Genomic DNA, 24,008 nt, shown 5'->3' with positions numbered 1-24,008 from the left:
TGTCTGTAATCAGTAGGATTTCTACCAGTGGGAGGTCACCAATGTGTGCTGGTCACTGTGCACTCGTTACTGACCATTAATGTTGAACCATCACAACAAAAACTGGATAAATAACTTATACTTAACTGTCTATTTCTACAGGATGTCCAAAAGAATTTCTATGGATGACATGTGTTACCTTGTTCATTACTGTCAATATATATATATATAATATACCATATATACCGGGTTATATATATATGTAGATTTATGGTATCTTAATGATAAATTAACTGATCATGTCACAGTAGATAACAATGCCAGGCAACATAAAATGAGAGGTATAATATAGTTTATGAATAGCAAAACTTAACTTATTTTGTTCAAAAACGTGTATTTCTTCTATCCTGAACAAATATAACCACCAATAGCCATGTATCAAATAACAGATTATTATAAAATAATGATAAACCAAGCCTGGGAATCTATTCAGTTCTAGAACAGACATCAACAAATGTGCTGCAAATGAAGAAGCCAGCCTCAAAACACAGCATGCAGGATTTGTCATGCTAAAACTGCATGAACACGTGAAATCGGTGTGGTGTTGACTGCTTTACACGTTAATTGACTCTGTTCAGAACAGGTTTATGTGTCCAGCAGGTGAAACCATAAGTGCCAAGATGCAATTTTTACTAGTTGTGCCCTTGCTATAGTGGGTTTTGTAAAGTCCTGCTGTAAAATAATTCTGTTTTTACCCACAGCGCAGTATAAACCCCGGATCTACTTTATCTGCCAGAGAAACCATGGTTACACTGGAAGAACTCAGTTGGCCATATACTTATGCTAAATGCCCCGCTTTAACATTGCTGAGTGTTTGATATTGAAAACATATTTATCAAATTGAACAAAAGGCCGGCAAGTGCTTGTGTTAATCTGGAAAATGGATGCTTGTTGTTCAGGTAGCAATTACCTGTAAACTCTGGAGAACAATGAGTAATAATCATTCAGTGTCCCTCAAGCCTTGAAATTGTTTTGGAATCTATTCTCGTAATCACAAATGATTTAGTTGTTGCAGTCCTGTAGATTGGATTACTAACAGAAAAAAATGTACGTTCCTCTTTTCCGGCCGAAAGGGTGAACAGAGTGTACTACTTTGTGAAACAGATTAGAAAAACATGGCCTGATTATACTCACCTCTACTCATGCTTATACAGGATTTTTGAGGTTATTTCAGGATGCGATCAATCCAAACAGGCCCCATCTGAAACCATGTTGTAGAATAAGAAAAAAATATCAGACTATAATTTATTCCACGTCACCATAATCAGGAATCTGCACACACACCCCACAGGAACTCAGGTGCTTAGCTGTGCCAGGAAGGGCCAGATCCCCAGTAAATCAAAATAGAAAAAGGCTCCAGGCACTCAAGGGTTCCATCAGGCAGATTTATTGAAGGAGAAGGACAACAACGTTTCGACCTCACGATGAGGTCTTTATCATAAATAAATCTGCCTGATGGAACCCTTGAGTGCCTGGAGCCTTTTTCTATTATAATTTATTCCACGGCAAAAAATGTTGATGAGGGCCCAGGCTGTTTAATGTTTGTTTACATCTATCTCACCAACCTTTGTCTTGGGTAGGATTATCTTAAAAGCTGATGGAACATTTGACAAAATCACTGTATGTCAGCGTGCTACATATATTTTTTCAGTATTTGCTTGTCATCAAGCAAATGCAGTTTTTTTGTTGTCTTTAAAGAATGTATTCCGTGACATCACATTTGGGAATTCTTCTTTATTTGTTGCAGTGATTTTAGCCTAGATAATAAACACGTCCGAAATTGGTTTTTGTCACGTTAATTTTCAGGGCAACAAATTTCGTTTCCTGGCTGTTCTGCTCAGAACGAAATTAAGGGACCCTTTCTTTTTTTTATTGGAAATTACATTCGGGGGGGCGTTCCCAAAGTAGGAGGTCCCTGACCTTTCACTATAGAAATGTAAAAAAGATTCCCACAGAGATAGGACGGTCAAAGAGGTGCAGCAGCAGTAATTGCTGATTGGCCAGAGTGAAAAAAGTAAGGGAAAGCTTCCACAAGTTGTTTGACCCATCAATCATAGACATTACCATCAATGAGTCAACCCCCCCCCCATTTTTTTTGGCTACTTCTATCTATCAGTCCCTCCCACTTTACCTCATTTAGTGCCAAAACGGCTTGTAACGGCACCAAAATGGCTTGTAGTGACAGCGGTTATAGGTGGCAATGAATGGACGAATCATGATGAATTTTCAGAACTTTTGTTTTCGTCAGTATCGTTGCAGATGGTCCTCGTTTTTGTTGATTCGTACAAACAGACAAAACAGGCAAGTTTCATTAAAAATAAAGTTTGTACGAAAACGAATGCACAAGTCTACTAGATTGACAATTGACAATTGGGTTGACCACTAAAAAAAAATATAAAACACTAGTCACTTGGCCAACCTGCTTGTGATCTCTTGGTGGCCATTGAGTTCTGGGCTTCTCCCCCTTTTTCCCTGGTGTAAGGTTGAAAAAAATGTAGAATATAGGCTTTTCTCAATTACTTGGTTGTCTCTATCCTCAAACCTTAATGCGTATCATATAAAGGTAACCTGAAAAATCTTGTAAAACTTAATGTTTGTATTAGGATCTTAGTTTCAGTGGGGCAGCGTTCCCAAGATTTGCAGAAGCAGGAACCCTAGTTGTGGCTCTGGTTTTCCACTTTTCATCAATGTAGTAGTAATAAGAGTGAGGTCAGCTACATTCCACATCTGCAACAATCCAAACCTCAACTAAATCTAAACAGCTTGAGTAACTATAAAAGCATACCACTATTAAGATATAGTCTTAGCGACAGAAGTCGCTTTTACTGTGTTTCTATTTTAGGTATTTAAGCAGATCTTTTATTAGCTGAAAATAATAATAATATAAATATGCTCTCCTTACTCCAGCACCTGTGGATGGAGGCCTTCTGCAAACAAGAACCTTATCAAAGCGGGTGGCTTTTCATGCAGTGCTTTACCACTTGTGGCAAGCCACATATTTTCTTTATGATGGTTTGTCTTTAGCAGTTAGGCTTCCAAGGGAATGGAGAACATGTTATTTGTTATATTTAGTAACAGATGCTTTAGGTCGCTCTAAATTTCTGCATTTTCTACTTCTGCCACCAGGGAGAGCACCAGACATTATTTTGTGTAAGTATTTCCAAGGATATGGAGTACTTGCATTACGTAAAAGATTTTCATATAAATATGGTTACATTACTTAAAGTAAAAAAAGTGATTCTGTCGGTGGATGCATAAGTGTATGTATGTCAAACCGTGATCTGTTGTATGGTTATCTCTGTTTGCCCTTTTCCCCCAATGTCTTGTTGCCCTACAGTGTATCAATTATTTCCTTATGAAATGCAGAATAAGATTTTATAATGACAGATCTGGTCCAGTTGAGACCAGGGTCCATTGTGTCGGGGTAAGTTTTTAACCACCTTTTACCAACAGATATATGCAGCCTTAAAAATAAGACAAACAAATATGTAGAAAATAATTATTGTTGTAGATAAATTAAAGAAATCCATAACACTTTTTTGGGATATTTTACTGTTTTATTAAAAAAATACAATAATTTAGACAATATTAGAGGAGCATTATTCTGGTTACAAAGACTTTGCATTGTCCATTTATGCTGGCAGCTGAAGAGATCTTTTGTTTAAATGTCTGATGGTCTTGGTTACCCACTTCTCTTGGGGATTAGCACAGATGGGTTTATTCTTGAATGTGAGAAATCTAAATGGGAGAGAGATAAATATGTTATCTAATACAATCTAAAAAGGCCACATAAGTTATACAGCAGTGCCCCAGAATGTATTTTTATCCAGCAATATTATTGGATGACTACTTAATATTAAACACAACCTTGCATCGATAAATAAAGTTATCTATAAAGTTGGACTTTTTAGGAATTTTAAAATCCCACATAAGCTCTACCTCAAAATCGATCTACAAGATGGCCTTTAAATTATTTTTATACTGTATAAGAATCTGTTATGACAATATGGGATGAAGTAAAATGCTTCCATTGTATTGAGGAAAACATATTCTGTTCCAGCATAATTCTCATACCTGTGAACGTCCCGGGATATACTACCTAGAGTTTGTGGTTATCTACTGACAAGGGTGGGACTACCCACAGGTTAGACTAACAGGTTTGGGAGTAAGAGGGGCATTGGGTGGGGAGTGGATGTAGCTAAATGTCACTTCCTTCCACCAGAGAAAGAAGTATGTGACTCAGAGATTCAGGGAACCAGGGCTTCACCAGGAGACTCTGGGTCAAACCCAGAGACTTCCTAGGTATGGCGATTCAGTGGATCTTATGTATGATTTTATCTTGTTTCATTTTATGTTTGCAAAACTCCTGTGACACATGAAAAGGTTAGTTTTTTCACCACTCTAAGACCTAACTATAACGTTTTTCCATTCAGCAATCTTATAGCCTCACATTATGCACTATAGCTCTAATGGTTAATGGTGCAATATCAACAAAGAAGAGAACTGTCAATATAAGAGTACATTTTAACTTACACTACAGCTGGTTTGGAGCATAGAGTACTTGTATTGAAATAAGAAGCAATTCTCTTGGAAGGAACTTTGTTGGAATATGAGAAACAGCATGATGTTGGTGTGTCTGTAAGGAAAACATAAAATTGTCACTTCATGATTTTACATGGAATTGTGTGAAACCAAGACGCAGAATTATTAAGCACCGATAAGCCGAACATTTTCCTCTCTAACTACTATATTTAAAGTCCACAAATAGAAGAAAATGGCACTATGTACAGTATTAGTGCAAGGTATAGAGTCCTGTGCTGTTATAGGCAAATTATGTTGCTGCTCCAAATTCACAGCAATATCCATAGGGAGAAAACAAAGAAAAAAAGGAACGTGCAACTGGAGAAATGCTGCTGGGAAAACTCTTGCTTTTTTATGTGCTTACACCTTTGACAGATTGAGAAAGGGTGTTATTAGCACCAAAAGGTTTGTGGTGTTACTAAAAGCAAGTGTTTTAACAGTAGCATTGGTCCAGTTGCGGTTAACTTCTGTGTTAACCTCTATTTTGAATAAAAAGAAAAAACATGACAAAACCCCCCCAACTATACTTTCTGGTTCAAATTTGAAACATACTTCTCACTGTATCTGTGAAGTGCTACAATTAATCACAGACCCTATTGGATTTTTTTTTAGAGGTCTTCAAATTGATCAGTTTGGCTCTAGTTTTGTCTTTATCACTATGGATCCAGGTTGCTACAAGCAGGCCTAGACAGGCCATCTGACCCACTGGGCATTTGCCCAGTGGGCAGCTGGCTATCGTTGCTCCATACTCAGATCAGGTGCTGCAACATGCAGCCAGTGGCTAGATATGCCGGGCAGCATGCTACATATTAAGCAAAGAAACTTGACGCACAGCTGGTCATATCCAGCTGTATACCATACTTATGTCATCAGATGACTGCTCACCAGTCCAGCCCTGGCTACAAGCCTTCAGTTATAAATGCAGTCCCATTGATAACTCATATCTTTCCATATACACATTTCTTTAACTTGACAAGAATCTCTGAATACTCTGGCTGCTACGCCTATAAATTAAACATATACTAAGTTATGAAAAAAGGATTAATACTTACGAGGGCTTGAGTGAATGCAGGAACTGCACATCAGGATAAGCATAGATAAAGCTGTCAGAGATACCTTCATGTTTAGAAGCCTTTTAGAATGTTCCTTTTCAGAGAATGTGTTATTTACTCTTTCCAGCTTAAGTCTGAAATGCCCTCTTTTTATAGTGAACATGAAGTATCAGTAAGATGTTTATACGTAAGATGGGGAGGGCTCTCCAGACAATGGAAAATCCCGAGGCTGGAGAAAAAGGAAAAGGTATGGGGAGAGTTATTTCCACATTTTGTAATTTCCATTGACAGGATAAAATTAAAACACATTTCTATTTAAGATAGTTTCTATTCCCTAAATAAGAACTTTCTCATGTGTCTTCATCACTTACAGGCAACATTGCTCTTAATAAAGACATACACTGTAAACATTTTTATTTTTGTGTGTTTTTTTGCATATATTGTAATATTGCTTTAGATTTCAGATTGGATTTTGTATAAAATATGCGCAGAACAATACACCAGTCTATGTCAAACTAGATTTCCAGAGCTTATTCATAGGTTGGTCATGTTTTAGCGAAAATAAACTAAATATCTAACAGAAAACTGCCACACTTATGCAAATCTTTGTAATGCATTTCTATTTATATACCCAAAATGTAATCCCCATTTTGTTAAAATTACCCCAAATTATAGTCAGCTTTTCCCCACTTTATGAAGAAAAAACATACTTGAATCCATTATTTATTTCATAGTGGTACCTAAATTGACTTTTAATAGGAAAGTATAAACTGAAAAATAAACCATATATTTGGAGAAAAGAAGGAATAATACTAAATATAAACTAATTTTTTTGGGAAATTGGCAGCTGTGTGGGACTCCTTAAAACAGTTGCCAATGCTTTCTAGGGCAAACAGGGCAGTTACTGTAAATGTTTTGCCAAAGGGCACAGGAAAGACACAACCCTGCACCATTTCTATGTTTTTAAAGTTGGGGGGAATTTAATAGGATAGTGTGCTGCCCAAATTCTCGCAAGATTTCCTGAAGACACAGAAGAGCCAGGACCATCTTACTCTAAAATATGTTTGATTAACTCCACCTGAAACAGCAAAAATGCACGTGAGGTTTGTTTTTTTTTTTAATTAAATTTTTTTTTAGGTTGCATTCTGCATCATGTAGATTGCAGCCTTCTTACCATGCTTTAGTTTTCCCAATAATGAAGTATAGTATTTGCCCTGGACAGAAACATACACAGTGCCATCATCATGAATGTTGACAAGCACACATCCTTCATGTCTCAGTATTTTACTGCCAAAAGCTTCAATTGGTGAAAAGCTTTTCTTTGGTAAGCTGTGGGAACCCTTTGTGGTTTTTATGCATGGTACCACAAGCCACAGTATCCATACAAAACAGCAGATGGAACAAAAGAATACTTGTGCAGTAGTTGTCTCCATACAAGTGGTACCCTTTGGTCCTTTGAAATGGTCTGGGCAACCTGGTGGGTCAAGCATCCCCTCATACACCTGGAAGGAATATGTGTATCCACTAGGAACTGCCACGCAATTTTTTTCCCAGAGTGGGAGCGTTTACAGGGGATGTGTTGCCTGAATCCCAACCTGCCTTCATTATGGGGCCTTCATTATTTCTCTCTCATGGATATAAACTGTAGCAAATTTAGTCTGAAAGTGGGTAGTACCATACCTAGCGGGGGGGGTCCGCCCCGGGTGCCGCTCATCAGGGGGTGCCACCATGCCGGTACCCCTCCAGAAACGGACAGTAATGTCTGCCGCTAGAGGAGCAATGATCTCCCTTTATCCGGCTTAAAGTCAATCAAGGGAGCGGGAGGTCTTTTAATGCAGACCTCCAATCCTGCTCCCGTGCGATGCGCGTGGCAACTGATGCTGTGCATTGGGAATTGATGTCATATCCCGACGCACAACACTAAAGACACACCCACCGCCTTCTGCTCTCACTGCACCGGAAGGACACAGAAGAAGAAGAGGACGAGGAAAAGGAGCTGTACCGGAAAAAGTGAGAAAGGTAGGAAAATATTCAGTGAGAGTGGATTAGTAAATGTGGATTAGTAAATGTATGAGTGTATGAATGAGTGAATGAATGTTTGTGAATAAGTGTGTGTGTGTAAATGTGTAGGGGGTAGAATGGCTGTAATCACACTCCTATCATGTCCAGGCTCCAGCATGTGCTGGCTGCCTGGGCATGATAGGAGTGTGATTGCTATTAGCAATTATATATATATATATATATATATATATATATATATATATATATTATGTGACAAACCCTATAGCATGAGGGCCATACATGTCACTTTTAAGGGTCTTAAGCACAGTCCTCTAGGGCAATCAGAGTCAGGAACACCAGTGTTTAATAAAACAGCGCTTTATTTTAACCGCTTAAACACCAAAACCAAATCATAAAACAAAAACCTAGCTCCCAATTGGAGCCCTCTCTAACTAAACTACGCTGGTGCAGACTGACCAGCCTAATCACCCACTATCTCAACCTCCCAGCCAGACCCAGCTACGCCAGGCTCTGGAAAACCTCCCCCAGACAGCACTCACAATGTCCAGGCAGGTATTGCCTCACTTGGCTCAGGGATGATCTTGTTCAGGGCCTCTCCTTGCCCTGGGAGCGCAGGGAGCTTCCTCTTCCCCCAACAGTCTTCCTGAGTATCAGGCTCCAGGGGTTTTTAATGTCCAGCACCTGTGCCTGATGTCAGCCTAATAGAAATCCCGGACCGGATCCTGTGGACTTCTTGCCTCATGGAAAACCCGGCATGGAGTTTCCACAAAATGGGGAAATGGAGCATTGGCCCACCCTGCTCTCCAATTGCTCCACCCCAGGGACCCATACGTATACTCTGCATAGCAGCTGTACCCAGATGCCATGCTAATCATCTCCCTGGGGTTCACACTGTCACATATCCTCCCCACCAGCTCAGAACCATGGGGCTGAGCGACCACGGGACTAAGCAGCTCTGCTGATGACGTCCCTCTTAGGTGGGCATCAGGAGGCTTTCCTTTCCACACACCATAAACGTGTCCCAGGATTGGAGACCTTCTCCTTGTATCCGTCTGCCCTTCTGGGTTTCTGCAACCATCAGTGAATGGGAAACACACTGCATAGCCACGTCTCTTCTCTGTACAAATGAACACCATTGTAGCTTGCTCATCCAAAAGTTTTACCCTGTGTGGTCTCCACGATACAGCCAAGTGCACACCATCTTCAAGCTGTTTCCCTGTAGCTTGTTCACCATCAGTCCATTTAATACCAAGCCCATGTTTATGGCCATTTACCCTAGATGCATGTAAACGGTGTACCTTACTGTCGCCGTTAGAAGGTTCCATCTGTGAAGTAGAGTTTCTACTGGAACTGGGACCACCTGCTCCCTGGAGCAGCTTACTGCCATGTTGCTCTACTAGTTGGCCCGTACTTCCAGCACCATGAATAGTCCCTCCGTCACTTAGGCCATAACGGTTATTTTCCATGCCATTCTTCATCACAGTCTTTTCCTCCAGGCAGCTTGTTTTGTACTGTATCTGCTCACTTGCTGCTTGTGCAATTTGTGACGTTTCAGATACTGTGTCCATTTCCTCTTGGACCTTAATCCGTTTCTGTAGAGCTAGCTTGGCCTCCCTTTCTTCAGCTAGCTGTATACCCAGTTCATCTAACTGGAGTTGTAGTAGTACATGTTTTTCTACTGCAGTAACCCTTTGTTCCTCAAGGGTTGCTTTCACCTCTCTCAGCTCTAAGGTGGATATCTCCAGTTGATGCCTGAGGGATATATTCTCTTTCTGCAGTTTAAGTCCAACTTGTTGAAGCTTTTCATTGGACATGAGGGCTTTCTCCAGATTCCCTGACAATGTGTCTCTCTCGGTCTGGATATCAGCAACCTGCCTCAATAAAGTTTGCTTGTCCCGCTCTGTGTTAGTCAGTATTGCTTCCACCTTACATTGGACCGTATCCCTTTCCCTTAAAGCTTGATCTCTGGAGCTGATAGCCAATGCTAACTCCTCCTCTTTTAGAAGCATAACTGCCTCCATTTGCTTTAGCTGGCCTTCTCTGGCCTGTAGCTGATCCTTGCAATATTCCAGTTCAGCCTTTACTTGGGAATACATGTCGTTTAGTGTTGAATTAGCCTTATGAAGTTCAGCACTCTCTTTACTGGCTTTAAACAAGACTTGGATTTCATCTTGTAGTTGTTTTATAGTCTCCTGCAGCTTTACCTTTTCTAGACGCTCAACTGCAAGTGTTAAATTCACACTGCTATTCTGAGACAGGAGCTCGAATACACGCTCTGCATCCTCTTTACCTTTCTGGGACACCTCCGCGAGACGTTTTTCAACCACCAGCAACTGTTCCTGCAACTGTTGCATCTCTTGCAGTTTTGTTGACAGGTCAACACAATGCTTTTCTCTAGAAGCAGCCATTTCATTTTGCAAAGTGAGGTTCTCTCCCTCAAGCTGGCCAATAGTTCGGTGCAATTCCTCCTGTAATTGTGCTGCTTGTTTTTTAACCTCTATTAATTCATGTTCTTTTAGCATATACTCATCAGTCAGCTTTTTATTCTTGCAGATCTGTTTCCCAACATACTCTGACTGCTCAAGCACATACTGATTCAGCTCATCTCTGGGCATAGCTTCCACTCTCCTGAGCTTGGTAGTCCATGCCACATTGTTACCTTCACCACGACTCTGTTTGTCATAGGAAACATTTAACGCTGTCAGTCTCTTAATTTCACAGTCCCTCTGTTTGATAGCATCATCAAACCTTTGTTTGTTGAGGACAAACTCTTTCTGTAATTTGTGTTTCTCCTCCTGAAGCTGAAGAAAAACCGGTGAAAGACTTTCTCTAGCTACTGTAAAGTCTATTTTGTCCCCGTGTGCACATTTGGAAGACATAGGTAGCATTCCCACTTTATTTCCTGCAGCATTTAGTTGATCTGTTACTTCTTTCAGCTGCAAATTCAAATCAGAGACTTTACCCTGGTGCAGCCACTTTAAGGATTCAATTTCCTCCTTTAACTCTTGAGCCTCAACACAGGACCCTGCACAGTTTATATACACCTTTTGTGCCAGTTTCAGTGGTTCCACATATCCACTGCAGGTTGGCTGGCGAGTGAAACATGGAAAGGACATTTTATTTCTGCTTTGTGGTCCTTTTCTCATCTTGCATTAGACCAACAGTCAGTGCAATACACAAATCCCAGAGTCTTTAATCGCTCCCTCTGCAGTATGTAATCAAGTAATTACCAGCAGGTCATAGCCACAAAATGCTTTTCTTTTGCAGGTTTCACAGATACACAATACTTTTATCCAGCAAATAGAAACTTCACGTCCGGATCATCAAGGCCATCCTCCATAAGCATATGTATTTGAGCCAGCAATACACAAGGGCACATACCATGCAACAGTCTTTGCAGAGTTTCCACTCAATCCTCCTGGTTAAGCTGTAATCACTTCTGGCACATCCACTGCAGCTTGGTAGCTTCAGGCCGCACAACACTTGGGGTTCCTGGATCCAGTGTAGCACTCGTCACCAGCATCCACTCAGTTGCTCACTTGGTTCCTGCTTTCTGCCCACAGACCATAGCAGTGCTTTGCCCGCATTCTCCACCATATGTGACAAACCCTATAGCATGAGGGCCATACATGTCACTTTTAAGGGTCTTAAGCACAGTCCTCTAGGGCAATCAGAGTCAGGAACACCAGTGTTTAATAAAACAGCGCTTTATTTTAACCGCTTAAACACCAAAACCAAATCATAAAACAAAAACCTAGCTCCCAATTGGAGCCCTCTCTAACTAAACTACGCTGGTGCAGACTGACCAGCCTAATCACCCACTATCTCAACCTCCCAGCCAGACCCAGCTACGCCAGGCTCTGGAAAACCTCCCCCAGACAGCACTCACAATGTCCAGGCAGGTATTGCCTCACTTGGCTCAGGGATGATCTTGTTCAGGGCCTCTCCTTGCCCTGGGAGCGCAGGGAGCTTCCTCTTCCCCCAACAGTCTTCCTGAGTATCAGGCTCCAGGGGTTTTTAATGTCCAGCACCTGTGCCTGATGTCAGCCTAATAGAAATCCCGGACCGGATCCTGTGGACTTCTTGCCTCATGGAAAACCCGGCATGGAGTTTCCACAAAATGGGGAAATGGAGCATTGGCCCACCCTGCTCTCCAATTGCTCCACCCCAGGGACCCATACGTATACTCTGCATAGCAGCTGTACCCAGATGCCATGCTAATCATCTCCCTGGGGTTCACACTGTCACAATATATATACATATAATATTGTTATTGATATTGATATTTTTTTGGCCAATTTTGGTGTGTTAACCACACTTTTATTAAAAGTAAGTAACACACCAAAATTGGACAGAAAAATTAAATTACAATATTAATATATTAATATTGTTATTAATATTGTTCTGGACATTTTGTGAAGACTTACTTGCTACATCTTGGGTAGTGAAGGGGTTACAGAAAAGTTAGTGGATACGCTGACTAGCCAGCTGACTAGCCAGTGGAAGTGGAAGTAGTATATGCAAACAAAGTAAAAGAATTCAGGAAAGCTCTGAATAGCTGCAGGGCCGGCCGAAGACTTAACGCCGCCTGGGGCGAAGTTTAAAACGCCGCCCGCCCGCCCGCCGACGCCGGGGGGGCGAAGTTTAAAACGCCACCCCCCTGCCGAATGCCGGGGGGGCATTTTAAACTTCGCCGACGCCATAACCCCCCCCCCGGTACGTACCTTTAAACAGTCCTGCGGCGAGTCTCCCTGCTCTGCCACGGTGCCGGCTTGTAATGCTGAGCGCCGGAAATTGACGTCACTTCCGGCGCTCTGCATTACAAGCCGGCACCGGGACCGAACAGGGAGACTCGCCGCAGAGGAGAGAGAGAGAGGGGCGCCGAGCGGGTAAGCAAAAACCACTCGGTGCCCCTCTCTCTCTCTCTCCTCCGCTTCAAAAAAAAAAAAAAGTGCTTGGGGCGGCAAAGTGCCGCCTGGGGCAATTGCCCCAGTCTGCCCCATTATAGGGCCAGCCCTGAATAGCTGTTATGCTATTTGTACCAGAACAGACAAAGCTCTGTGCCAATAGTAATCACCCCTTCCTGTGGGTTAAGTCCTGGGTCAAGTTAGCCCCCAAAGCGGCTTGATATAGCACATTTGTTTAGCATATGTTTTCCTAACAGAATTAAAGTGCACCTTTTCAAACACAACCATTCCTATTATCTTTTAATATGCTGATTGTGTTCAAAGGACCACAAAAATGAAAATGTGACTGTGGACTGATTGTTGATCATCTAGAGGCATGCGCTAATGGTGTCAGTTCTTCTCTAAGCCAATAAGGCTTCTCCAAGGTATTTTTCAGGGCCCACCAAGACGCTCTAGCACCTAAAGCAAGCACTATGCCCTCGACAGTATATAGTATACAGTATATAGTAGTAGGGCAGGCCATGGCTACTTAAAAAAATAGTAGTATTTAAATAAATAATGTCAGATGCTACCACTCTATGGTCCCCAACAAATCATGGTGAATTGATAAATAGACAGCAGCATCTACATAATTCAGTAGAGATGCATTACGTTGTTTAATAACAACTGATTAGTATGTGAGCAAGTGTCCTTAACTATTTCAAAACCTTAGCTAAAATTAAAATAAAAGCTTATTTGTCAGTGTAATTTAATCCTTCTAGAAATGTACAGTTTTAGTAGCACTGTCTCCTGTCCAGTTTGTGTGTTTTTGGGAAATGAAAAAAACAAAACATTTTTAATAGGAAACTGAAACTAATTATTCTTTATTGTAGCTGCGATCAGCCCTGGAGAGTTGCCCACTCCTTTTTTCCCCACAATGCAGCTATTTTCGGACATCTACCTAATACTGGGTTTTCCGCATGATCATATGACACTTTTTCATGTTTTGTACTATGGGAAGTAGCAGAGCTTTCAACAGAAGATTTTAATTCTCACTTCTAGTGAATCCTTCAACCAAGTATCTGCTGTACATAAGTTTCAGTTCTCTATGACAAGTTCTCTTGTTGATTGCTTAGTGGTTACATACCAAGGAAAGAGGGACAGCCCGTACTCGACAGCCAAAACCCCTTCCATCCTTCATTCCTATTATGGTTACTTTTTTGGAATGTCTGAAGATTAGGTGAGTATCAGTATATCACAGTTTGTTCAGTGATTTAAGACATCAATGTATGTTTTAAACAACAGTAAGCACATTATTAAAATTGTTTATGTATATGAAAAACTTTTAATTTTTATTCCAAATAAGTTGCTCAAAGGCATACTTCAGGGGTCTGCATGGGAGCTAAGCAGAACCCATCTGCTACATAAGGAAAGCCATCATAACATACCTTAAAGACTCACAAGGACAAATTCAAAACAAGGAGAGGACTACAAGCTCCACATTAGGCAACCTAATTCTGGTTGGCCCAGCTATAAAATTCACCAAAAATAAAATGAATGCATGAGCACTGACCCAACAACTCTAACTAACCATGTTCAAGAAATGAGCCAGCAACAGCAGGTAAGCTCCCAGTCAATGAGCATACATCCCAAGTATCTTCAGGAGGGGCATTGCTTCATAACTAAGGTGTCCCGTTTTCACCACTTGAGTGATGGAGGGGTGGCTCCAGTTTAATCTCAGGGAAACACATTGTGATAGCATTGACAGGTTTACAATTGCAGTGACATATTCTGACCTGGGATGCAGATCCAATATAGGTAATACAAAACTAGGCGGCCGACGAGTTTTTGAAACAACACACTACAGTCCAGAGGTACCAAGTCTCTTGGAAATTCTGGGAGTCACACAGAGATGCGTCACCCTGATACGCACTCTCTCTTAATGTCTCCCTACTTTTTCCGCTGACTGCTTCCGTGTGTCACTATTCTTCCTGTATGAATGATATTGGTTTTGTGGCTATTTCCACTTTCAGCCTCTACTGGCCACTCTACTTGGTTTTAGAACTCTTGCTCCAATTTGATGGTCTCAGCTGGGCCTCCTTAAAAAACCTTATCCTGTGCAGCCCTGCCCTAAAGGAAGCTGCAAATGGGGCCTTAGCATTGTGCAAGTGTTGCAGTGGGGCAAAAAAGTATTTAGTCAGCCACCAATTGTGCAAGTTCTTCCACTTACAAAGATGAGAGAGGCCTGCAATTTTCACCATAGGTACACTTCAACTATAAGATACAGAATGGGGGGAAAGAATACAGGAAATCACATTGTAGGATTTCTAATGAATTCATTGGTAAATTCCTCGGTAAAATAAGTATTTGGTCACCTACAAACAAGCAAGATATCTGGCTCTCACAGAGCTGTAACATCTTCAAGAGTCTCCTCTGTCCTCCACTTGTTACCTGTATTAATGGCACCTGTTTGAACTTGTTATCAGTATAAAAGACACCTGTCCACAACCTCAAACAGTCACACTCCAAACCCCACTATGGCCAAGACCAAAGAGTTGTCGAAGGACACCAGAAACAAAATTGTAGACCTGCACCAGGCTGGGAAGACTGAATCTGCAGTAGGCAAGCAGCTTGGTGTGAAGAAATCAACTGTGGGAGCAATTATTCGAAAATGGAAGACATACAGGACCACTGATAATCTCCCTCGATCTGGGGCTCCATGCAAGATCTCACCCCGTGGTGTCAAAATGATCACAAGAACGGTGAGCAAAAATCCCAGAACCACACGGGGGGACCTAGTGAATGACCTGCAGAGAGCTGGGACCAAAGTAACAAAGGCTACCATCAGTAACACACTACGCCACCAGGGGCTCAAATCATGCAGTGCCATACGTGTCCCCCTGCTTAAGCCAGTACATGTCCGGGCCCGGCTGAAGTTTGCTAAAGAGCATTTGGATGATCCAGAAAAGGATTGGGTGAATGTCATATGGTCAGATGAAACCAAGGTAGAACTTTTTGGTAGAAACTCAACTCGTCGTGTTTGGAGGAGAAAGAATGCTGAGTTGCATCCAAAGAACACCATACCTACGGTGAAGCATGGGGGTGGAAACATCATGCTTTGAGGCTGTTTCTCTGCAAAGGGACCAGGACGACTGATTCGTGTAAAGGAAAGAATGAATGGGGCCATGTATCGTGAGATTTTGAGTGAAAACCTCCTTCCAGCAGCAAGGGCATTGAAGATGAAACGTGGCTGGGTCTTTCAGCATGACAATGATCCCAAACACACCGCCCTGGCAACGAAGGAGTGGCTTCGTAAGAAGCATTTCAAGGTCCTGGAGTGGCCTAGCCAGTCTCCAGATCTCAACCCCATAGAAAACCTTTGGAGGGAGTTGAAAGTCCGTGTTGCCCAGCGACAGCCCCAAAACATCACTGCTCTAGAGGAGATCTGCATGGAGGAATGGTCCAAAATGGTCCAAATCCAAAATACCATTGATAAGTATTTATATGAACAGCTATCACACCTTACTTCCCCCAAACTCTGGGGCCAAAGTCTTAGTCCTGTCTTGTCTCGGCCTTTGATCCAACCCTGCCTTAGTTCTCAGTCACATCTCAGTCTTAGCCCAGTCTTATCTGTACTATCCAGTCCTGTCTGTACCATCCAGTCCTATCTAGTACCATTCAGTCACACCTGCCAGTCCAGCCAATTGTGTTTATGCTTTGATTAGGACTATATTATTATTATTATTATTATTGTTATTATTTTAGAGCGGGGTTCAGAGGTGTACAGGATCATTATGCTTTGGTGTGCATAGAATGCAAATATATCACATTTTGTGATTTGTTTTCCCATAAAGTACACCATATGGACAAAAGTATTGGGACACCTGACCATCACACCAACAGCGGCTTTTATGATATTGTATTTGAAGTACATAGACAATAACATGTAAGTGACCCATCTTTGCAGCTATAACAGCTTCCACTCTTCTGGGAAGGCTTTCCACAAGATTTTGAAATGTTTCTGTGAGAATTTTTGCCCATTCACCCAGTAGAGCATTTGGCACTGATGTTGGACGAGAAGGCCTTGCTCACAATTTCTGTTCCAGTTCATCCCAAAGATGTTCGATGGAGTTGAGGTCAGGGCTCTCTGTGGGCCACTCAAGTTCTTCCACACCAAACTCACCCAACCATGTCTTTATGGACCTTGCTTTGTGCACTGGGGCACAGTCATGCTGGAATAGAAAAGGGTCTTCCCCAAAGCATTGCATTGTCCAAATGTCCCTCCTCCACCAAACTTTACAGTTGGCACAATGCAGTCAGGTAACGCTCTCCTGGCATCTACCAAACACATACTCGCTCATCATCTGTAGGGGATGGGCGAGTGGAGAGGCCGGTCTGCAGGGCAGAGCCGAGACAGGAGCAAGATTGTGACCTCCCCAACCAGCCCTGCTCAGCAGGCGCCTGATGACTTCATATCCCGGCGCTCGGCATCAATTGATTAGGGAGCATGGGATTAGGGAGCATGGAAGCCGAGGTCTGAAGTGACAGACCTTGCGCTCTCTAATGTTGGGCAGCTATGTGTAAATATTGACCACACACTGCCTTTATACACACCATCCCATAAACACACATATACACATACACTGCCCTTTCACACAACTGTGCATACACACTGCCTTTACACACACCTGTCCATAAACACACATATACACACACCTGCCCATATATATATATATATATATATATATATATATATATATATATATATATATATATATATATATACACCGCCCTTACTTACGACTGCTTTTACACATACCTGCCCATAAACACGCATATACACATACACTGCCTTTACACAAGCCTGTCCATACACATACACTGCCCTCATATACCCCTACCCCTACCTTTACACAAACATATACACATACATACACCAGCTTACAAACACAAAAATACCTACACTGCTCATACCCACACCTGCCTACAAACACACACATATAAACACATACACTCTCATTACACTACTTTCTCCCCATCTCTTACCTTTCTCATTTCTCATCCTCCATCCAGTTGTGGGTGCGCAAGGTCCGTCACGTCAGACATCTGCGTTAGTACTCCCTCATCACTATGTGCAGGCTATTGATGCAGAGCGCGGGGGTATGACATCATATCCTGGCACTTGGCATCAATCGCCTGCGCTTAGTGATTAGGGAGCACGGAAGCCGATGTCTGAAGTGACAGACCTCGCGCTCCCTAATGTTGTGTTTATGGGCAGGTATGTGTAAGGGTAGTGTCAATAAAATAACCTCTGTAAGAAAATAGCTGAGGGGGCTAGCTATGGCTCTGTCTCTGCACTTATTTGTAAACTATAAAGAAAAGCTTTCAATAGTTTTCCTCTCTTTCACAGGTCTAAAGCAATACCTGAGGAAGAGAGGAAAGCTTTTGAAAGCTTTTCTTTTAAGTATTATGTTAATCCAATAAAAAAGGTATCATTCAATACTGGCATTGTATTTATATATATTTATTTAGTTTTTCAGTGGCATAATTTAGTGGTGGAACTTATTATTGCCCCCCCAGTTTTAACTGTGGTATCTTATGTGCCCCCCTATATATTGTTCCTAGAGTCACCACTGCATGAAGCTCCCACTGCACAGTTTTTGTGCTGATAGTAATGCCAATGGAAGTTTGTACCTCTTCATCTATGGAATCAACAGAGCATTCTCGACTTTTACGCACCATGCGTCTCAACACTGGATGACCCTGCTAGTAGGAATGAAATTTCACTAACTGACTTATTGCAAAGGTGGTATCCTATCACAGTACCATGCTTGAATTCACCGATTTCTTTCACAAATGTTTGTAAATGTAGAGTGCATAGCTAGGTGCTTGATTTTATAAAGCTTTGGCAATATCTGATTGAAACACCAGAATTTGATTATTAAGATGTGTGTCCCAATACTTTTATGCATATAGTGTATCATATTCTATTTGTTACAGGTGACAGGTTGCATCACTTGTCAGGGGATAGTCTCTTGCATTATCACTGAATATGTCTGATTGCAGTGGTGTCATAAATCATTGTACCCCTTGTTTTCCTTTCTGTTGCTTGTAAAAGATTCTAATACATTTTCTAACCTCAATTAAGAAATGGACCATATATAATTATTGGTATAGGCAGTAGTCAAAGACATGTAATCATTGTTCATAAATAAATGATTATTAAGATATATTAATATGTTTCAATGATAGGCTTCAAGGTTTCCTTGACCTTAATTATGGAATGAAGGATTTGCTGAACAGGCATTCTATAGATAGGAGAGTAACTTGCTAATGCATGGTATAGTTGTAACTGTAAAAGGGCATTACAGTATACGTACAGCGACCACCTAAAATAGGGTTTCCACGTGTAAAGATCTTAGTGAGCATGTTTACCCAATTAGGTGAAGACCAATAGACTGACATCATTATTCAACCGTATATAAGCTAGGCTTGGAGAGGCATGGAGGAGAGGTAGAGGGGAGATGTACTTGCCATCCACGGACTCTTCACGTCCCAACACTCCCTCCCTCCATCCTCAGGAATGCATAGGACAGATGTCATGAACTAAATTCCTCTCGAAGGTTTTGTAAGACTTGTTTCGTATTATTTTTGTTATCTTCTTTTTATATTCTTCTATTTTTGTTCGTATTAAATGTTTTACCTTTGTTTGCATCTAAATGACTCTGCCTATTTTTGACGCACATACATTTATATGTGTTGATCCAATTATACGAAGTTTGTATTGGCCCTATATATTTTATTACATTGCTCTTTTTACCACTTTTTGGGGTCTGTTACGTTGTTTTCAGAACAATAAAAATTGATTTACCCTCCATCACTGAAATCATCCCCTGCCACAGCCGTTTTTTCAGAGCTAGGCCATTGTATTAAGTGCACTCCCACAGGCTGTGAAATCAGAGGATCTCTTCTCTTATGTCCACTGACACAAATTGTAGGGTATGGCATCACTTAATTTGTAGGTGGGCAGGGAGTGGGATTGTTATTTATATTGTCATCCAACCTTGTCCTCACCCCCAACCACTGTAACCCCTTGGTTCTGATCACCCTTTAAAATTAATAAACATTGATTCACCTAAAAAAATGAAGATATTGCTAAAACACTTATTTTTTGTATCATTTTACCATTTTATTAAAAAAATACAAAATACAATAATTTAGGCAAGATTAGAGGAGCATTATTTCAAATGCTATTGTCTTTCTGGTTACACATGCATTGTCCATTTATGCTGACATCTGAAAAGATCTTTTGTCTAAGATTTTGACGATCTTGGTTACCCACTGCTCTTGGGGATTAGCACAGACAGCATTGTTCTTGATGGTGAGAAATCTAAATGTGAGAGAGAAATATGTTATCTAACACAATTTAAAAAGGCCACATAGGTTATACAGAAATGACCTAGAATGTATTTTTATCCAGCAATTTCACTGGACGACTACTTAATATTAAACACAACCTTGCATCAATAAAGTAGTTTAATAATAAAGTCTATTTTGGAATTTCAACAAAATCAATCTACAAGATGGACTTTTAATTTTTTTTAAAGTTTAGTAGTACTATATACAATACATATTTTATTGTAATTCATTTTGTCATTATCGAAAAGTCAAATATAGCTTAAAATTGTGTGAAACTTTTGTAGTTTTTGTGCTTTTGTAGCTCACAAAATCTCCTGTGAGGGTTGAAAATGGTAACTATATCTCTAATGGTTAACGGTGCAACATCAACAAAGATAGAAGAGAACTGTCAATATATGAGTAAATTTAAACTTACACTACAGCTGGTTTGGAGCACAGAGTACTCGTATTGAAATAAGAAGCAATTCTGTTGGAGGGAACTTTGCTGGAATATGAGTAACAGCATGATGTTGGTGTGTCTGTAAGGAAAGCATACAATTGTCACTTCATGATTTCACATAATAACATATTGCTCTCTAACTTCTATATTTTGAAAATAAAATAGAAAAAACATGACAAGACCTCCATCTATACTTTCTGGTTCAAATTTGAAACATATGCCTCTCCAAATTTATCAAGAGTAACTCTAGTTCCGTCTTTATTACTATGGACCCAGGTTGTTACAGGCAGACCTGGATTGGCCATCAGGCACAATGGGCAAATGTCAGGTGGGATGCTTGCTACATGAACATAAAAACGTCACCTGTCATCAGGTGGCCACTGCCAGGGGACCTCAGGATCGTCAGTCCGGCCCTAGCTACAAGTCTTCAGTTATACACTCAGCCCCACTGACAACTCTTATTATTTCTCTGTATACAAATTTATTTCCCCCCGACAAGGATCTCTAGATACTCTGCCTGTTATGCCTATAAATTAAACATATGCTAAATTATGATTGATACTTACGAGGGCTTGAGTAAATGCAGGCACTGCACATTAGGATAACCACAGATAAAGCTAACAGAGATACCTTCATGTTTAGATTTGTTTTAGAACGAATCTAAATCTAAGAGAATGCGTTATTTATTCTTTCAAGTTTAAGTTTGAAATGCCCTCTTTTATAGTGTATGGAGAGTAACACTAAGACGGGTGGGGGAGGGGTCTCCAGAGAGTGGAAAATCCTGGGGATAGAGAAAAGGAAAACACATGGGGATAGTGTGTATTAGGGGATATTTCCCCTTTTTGTAATTTCCAAAATATGATTTAAGGATATCCTGTTAATACCACATTGACAGGATAGAAAGATATCATGTTTCTATTTTGGATAGTTTCTCTTCCCTAAATAAAAACTTTCTTATGTGACCTCATCAATTTCAGCCAACATTGCTTCTAATAAAGAAATACACTGTAAAATTTTGTACAACTTAAGTCTGTAATGATTCTTCTTCTTTGAAAATCCATGACAAATCACGCCAACTTCAACTGTTATATTAATATATCTCCCATACCTCCTACTACTTTCACCTGCATGCGAGTTTTTTTGGCACTTATATATAGAAACCTCCTGTTTCTCACCCCTTATCCACCTAGATTGTAAGTTCCTGTGTGAACAGGGCCCTTCATTCCTCTTGTATCTGTATGTCAATTGCTGTATTGTACTTGTAGTTATCTGTAAAATGTTCATCTTGTACAGCGCTGCGGAACCTGTCGGCGCTTTATAAGGTATAATAATAATAATGGTGGTTTCACTCCTAATGTATTAATGATTTCAGGGGAGAATTTTAGTTTATTATATTTGTTTAAGAGAGGTAACGTCAAATACATTTGGACCATAGCTAATGTATGCACTTTTAGCATACATATATACGTGTGACCAGAAGCTATACTGAGACACTCTCACAGAGCTTGGCCGCGTGTATCCAGCCAAATGCAGACCAGATGTGCTGCTTGAGTGGCAGTAAAGGTAGGTGTGAGGCACTCTTAGCCACTAGTATACCAGAGTGAAGCCAGTTTATTTGAAGTCAAGTGCTTGGGGCAGATTAAGAATAATACTAGTGGGCAAATTGGTTTAAGCAAAGACTCGTGATGAATTAATACTCTGAAAACTTGAAATAATCTTGCACTTGTAAATTCACAATCTCTTCAAGGTTTTAGGAGCAAAGTTCTATAGAAAAAATAACACTGTAATGGTTTGCATATAATAGAAAAAAATGTACTTTGGTACTTGAAAATTTACCACACCCACTACCACAAAGCTATGCTCACTCTGCCCAAACCTAATTAGCAAACCTAATTAGCATCATTTAGCTCCACCTAGTAATTATTGTGCAGATTACATCACTAACTGACTTGACATTGCACCCGCAGGACTTATCATGGCACCCACAGGACTTGTCACTGCCATGAACCCTTTAGGCACCTGTGCATGCTCAACAAGCTAATGAGCCAAAAAGGGGTAGACCCAGGCCAAAGAAGACTTCTTGTTTTTACTAACTAATCTTATAATGAATTGATTTTCCTAGGTCTGCTCTAGGTCCGCTTCACACACAATATACCTTATTGGTTTGATTATAGGCCGCACCCGATTATAAGCCGCACCCTTAAAGTTTGGTGCTATTTTAAAGAACAAAATATTTTACAAAGGAAAAAATACACGAGTGGAATGGTATTTTACCTAATAAACAGGAATACATGTATTTTTATATTTTTGGTATCTATTATACAGTTAGTCAGCATATGTTATATGTAAACAGAAAGTTGTTAAACCAATAGCAATTTAAAGGTCCCCCCCTTAATTCATAATGTGCCTTACTTATAGATATGCCCCTCGCCCCCCAGATATGCCACTCTGCCCCCCCCTGATATGCCACTCTGCCCCCTTCTGATATGCCACTCTGCCCCCTGATATGCCACTCTGCCCCCTGATATGCCACTCTGTCCCCTAAAAATGATACCCCCCCCAGACTTACCACTGCACCCCCAGACTCCCTGGTGTCTGGCAGGGCCAGCCGGTGGACATCTGCGCAATGTGCGCAGACAACCTCCGCTGGCGGCACTTCCGCCGGGGCTTCTGTGTTGGAGCACTGGAAGGTCATGTCAGGCCAGTGCTCCGTTATAGAAGTCCCAGCTGAAACGCTGGCAGCAGAGGTTGTCTACGCGCATTGCGCAGACGTCCACCGGCTGCCGGGGAGGATCCAGATCCCCTGCAGCACTCGGAAATGTGCACCCCCACTTTAAAGACTTAAAGTGGGGGGAGTGCGGCCTAATTCGGGCCAATACACTATATGCTGTACATCTATCTATATACATACGTATATATATATATATATATATATATATATATATATATATACCGTATTTGCTCGATTATAAGACGACCCTGATTATAAGACGACCCCCCAAAATCTGAATATTAACTTAGGAAAAAAAGAAAAAGCCTGAATATAAGACGACCCTAAAGGAAAAAAGTTTTACCAGTAAATGTTAATTCATGTAAACTATTTTTTTTAATAAAAGCTATGATTGAGAAAAATATTTTTTTTTTGTTTTTATTTCTTGTATTTTCCAACCTGTCCCCCAGTTACGCACATCTGCCCCCAGGCTTGCCACACCAATATGGCACTGTGGCCCATGATATGCCTTTTAACCCTCTATATGCCACTGTGCCCCATGGTATGCCTTTTGAACCCCTATGTGCCACTCTGCCTCCAGAAATGCCTTATACCCCTATATCCCATTCTGGCATTTAGGGGGTTAAAATGCATATTATGGGGCAGAGTGGCATATAGGGAGGTATAAGGCATTCCAGGAGGCAGAGTGGCATTAAGGGAGTTAAAAGGCATTATATAGAGCACTCTGCCTCCAGAAATGCCTTATACCCCTATATGCCACTCTGGCATTTAGGGGGTTAAAAGGCATATTATGGGGCAGAGTGGCATATAGGGAGGTATAAGGCATTTCAGGAGGCAGA

At 41.0% G+C, this 24,008-nt stretch overlaps 2 protein-coding genes across 3 annotated transcripts; both read right to left on the bottom strand.

Annotated features, from left to right (window-relative positions):
- Window positions 1-3,574: 3,574 nt before the first annotated feature.
- LOC128472910 (C-C motif chemokine 3-like) lies at window positions 3,575-21,109 on the bottom strand. 2 transcript variants are annotated; one of them, XM_053454892.1, is made up of 3 exons: window positions 21,005-21,109; window positions 4,573-4,675; window positions 3,575-3,777 (listed from the first exon to the last, which is right to left on the bottom strand). In XM_053454892.1, exons 1-3 carry the CDS (start codon window positions 21,072-21,074, stop codon window positions 3,672-3,674), a joined length of 279 nt encoding a protein of 92 aa, XP_053310867.1. In that variant the 5' UTR covers window positions 21,075-21,109; the 3' UTR covers window positions 3,575-3,671. The 2 variants fall into 2 exon arrangements, with proteins under 2 accessions (XP_053310867.1, XP_053310866.1); XM_053454891.1 differs by lacking the exon at window positions 21,005-21,109 and adding an exon at window positions 5,673-5,889.
- Window positions 19,745-20,808, bottom strand: LOC128475252 (C-C motif chemokine 3-like). Its single transcript, XM_053457725.1, has 3 exons — window positions 20,802-20,808; window positions 20,415-20,517; window positions 19,745-19,970 (listed from the first exon to the last, which is right to left on the bottom strand). Exons 1-3 carry the CDS (start codon window positions 20,806-20,808, stop codon window positions 19,865-19,867), a joined length of 216 nt encoding a protein of 71 aa, XP_053313700.1. The 3' UTR covers window positions 19,745-19,864.
- Window positions 21,110-24,008: the final 2,899 nt, after the last annotated feature.

The sequence above is a fragment of the Spea bombifrons genome, chromosome 2 (assembly GCF_027358695.1).
Source record: "Spea bombifrons isolate aSpeBom1 chromosome 2, aSpeBom1.2.pri, whole genome shotgun sequence".
In the NCBI taxonomy this organism is placed as follows: Eukaryota; Metazoa; Chordata; class Amphibia; order Anura; family Pelobatidae; genus Spea; species Spea bombifrons.
This window is presented reverse-complemented; position numbering and strand designations above follow the sequence as displayed.

What these genes read in the sequence shown, in the direction of transcription:
- LOC128475252 (XM_053457725.1), bottom strand. An exon ending in TGCTCCAAACCAGCTGTAGT is followed by an intron (nt 19,971 to 20,414) that starts GTAAGTTTAAAT and finishes TCTCACATTTAG; the next exon opens with ATTTCTCACCATCAAGAACA.
- LOC128472910 (XM_053454891.1), bottom strand. Translation starts at nt 5,835, where the DNA reads ATGTTCACTATAAAAAGAGGGCATTTCAGACTTAAGCTGGAAAGAGTA. An exon ending in CTGCATTCACTCAAGCCCTC is followed by an intron (nt 4,676 to 5,672) that starts GTAAGTATTAAT and finishes TTTTCCTTACAG; the next exon opens with ACACACCAACATCATGCTGT. An exon ending in TGCTCCAAACCAGCTGTAGT is followed by an intron (nt 3,778 to 4,572) that starts GTAAGTTAAAAT and finishes TCTCCCATTTAG; the next exon opens with ATTTCTCACATTCAAGAATA.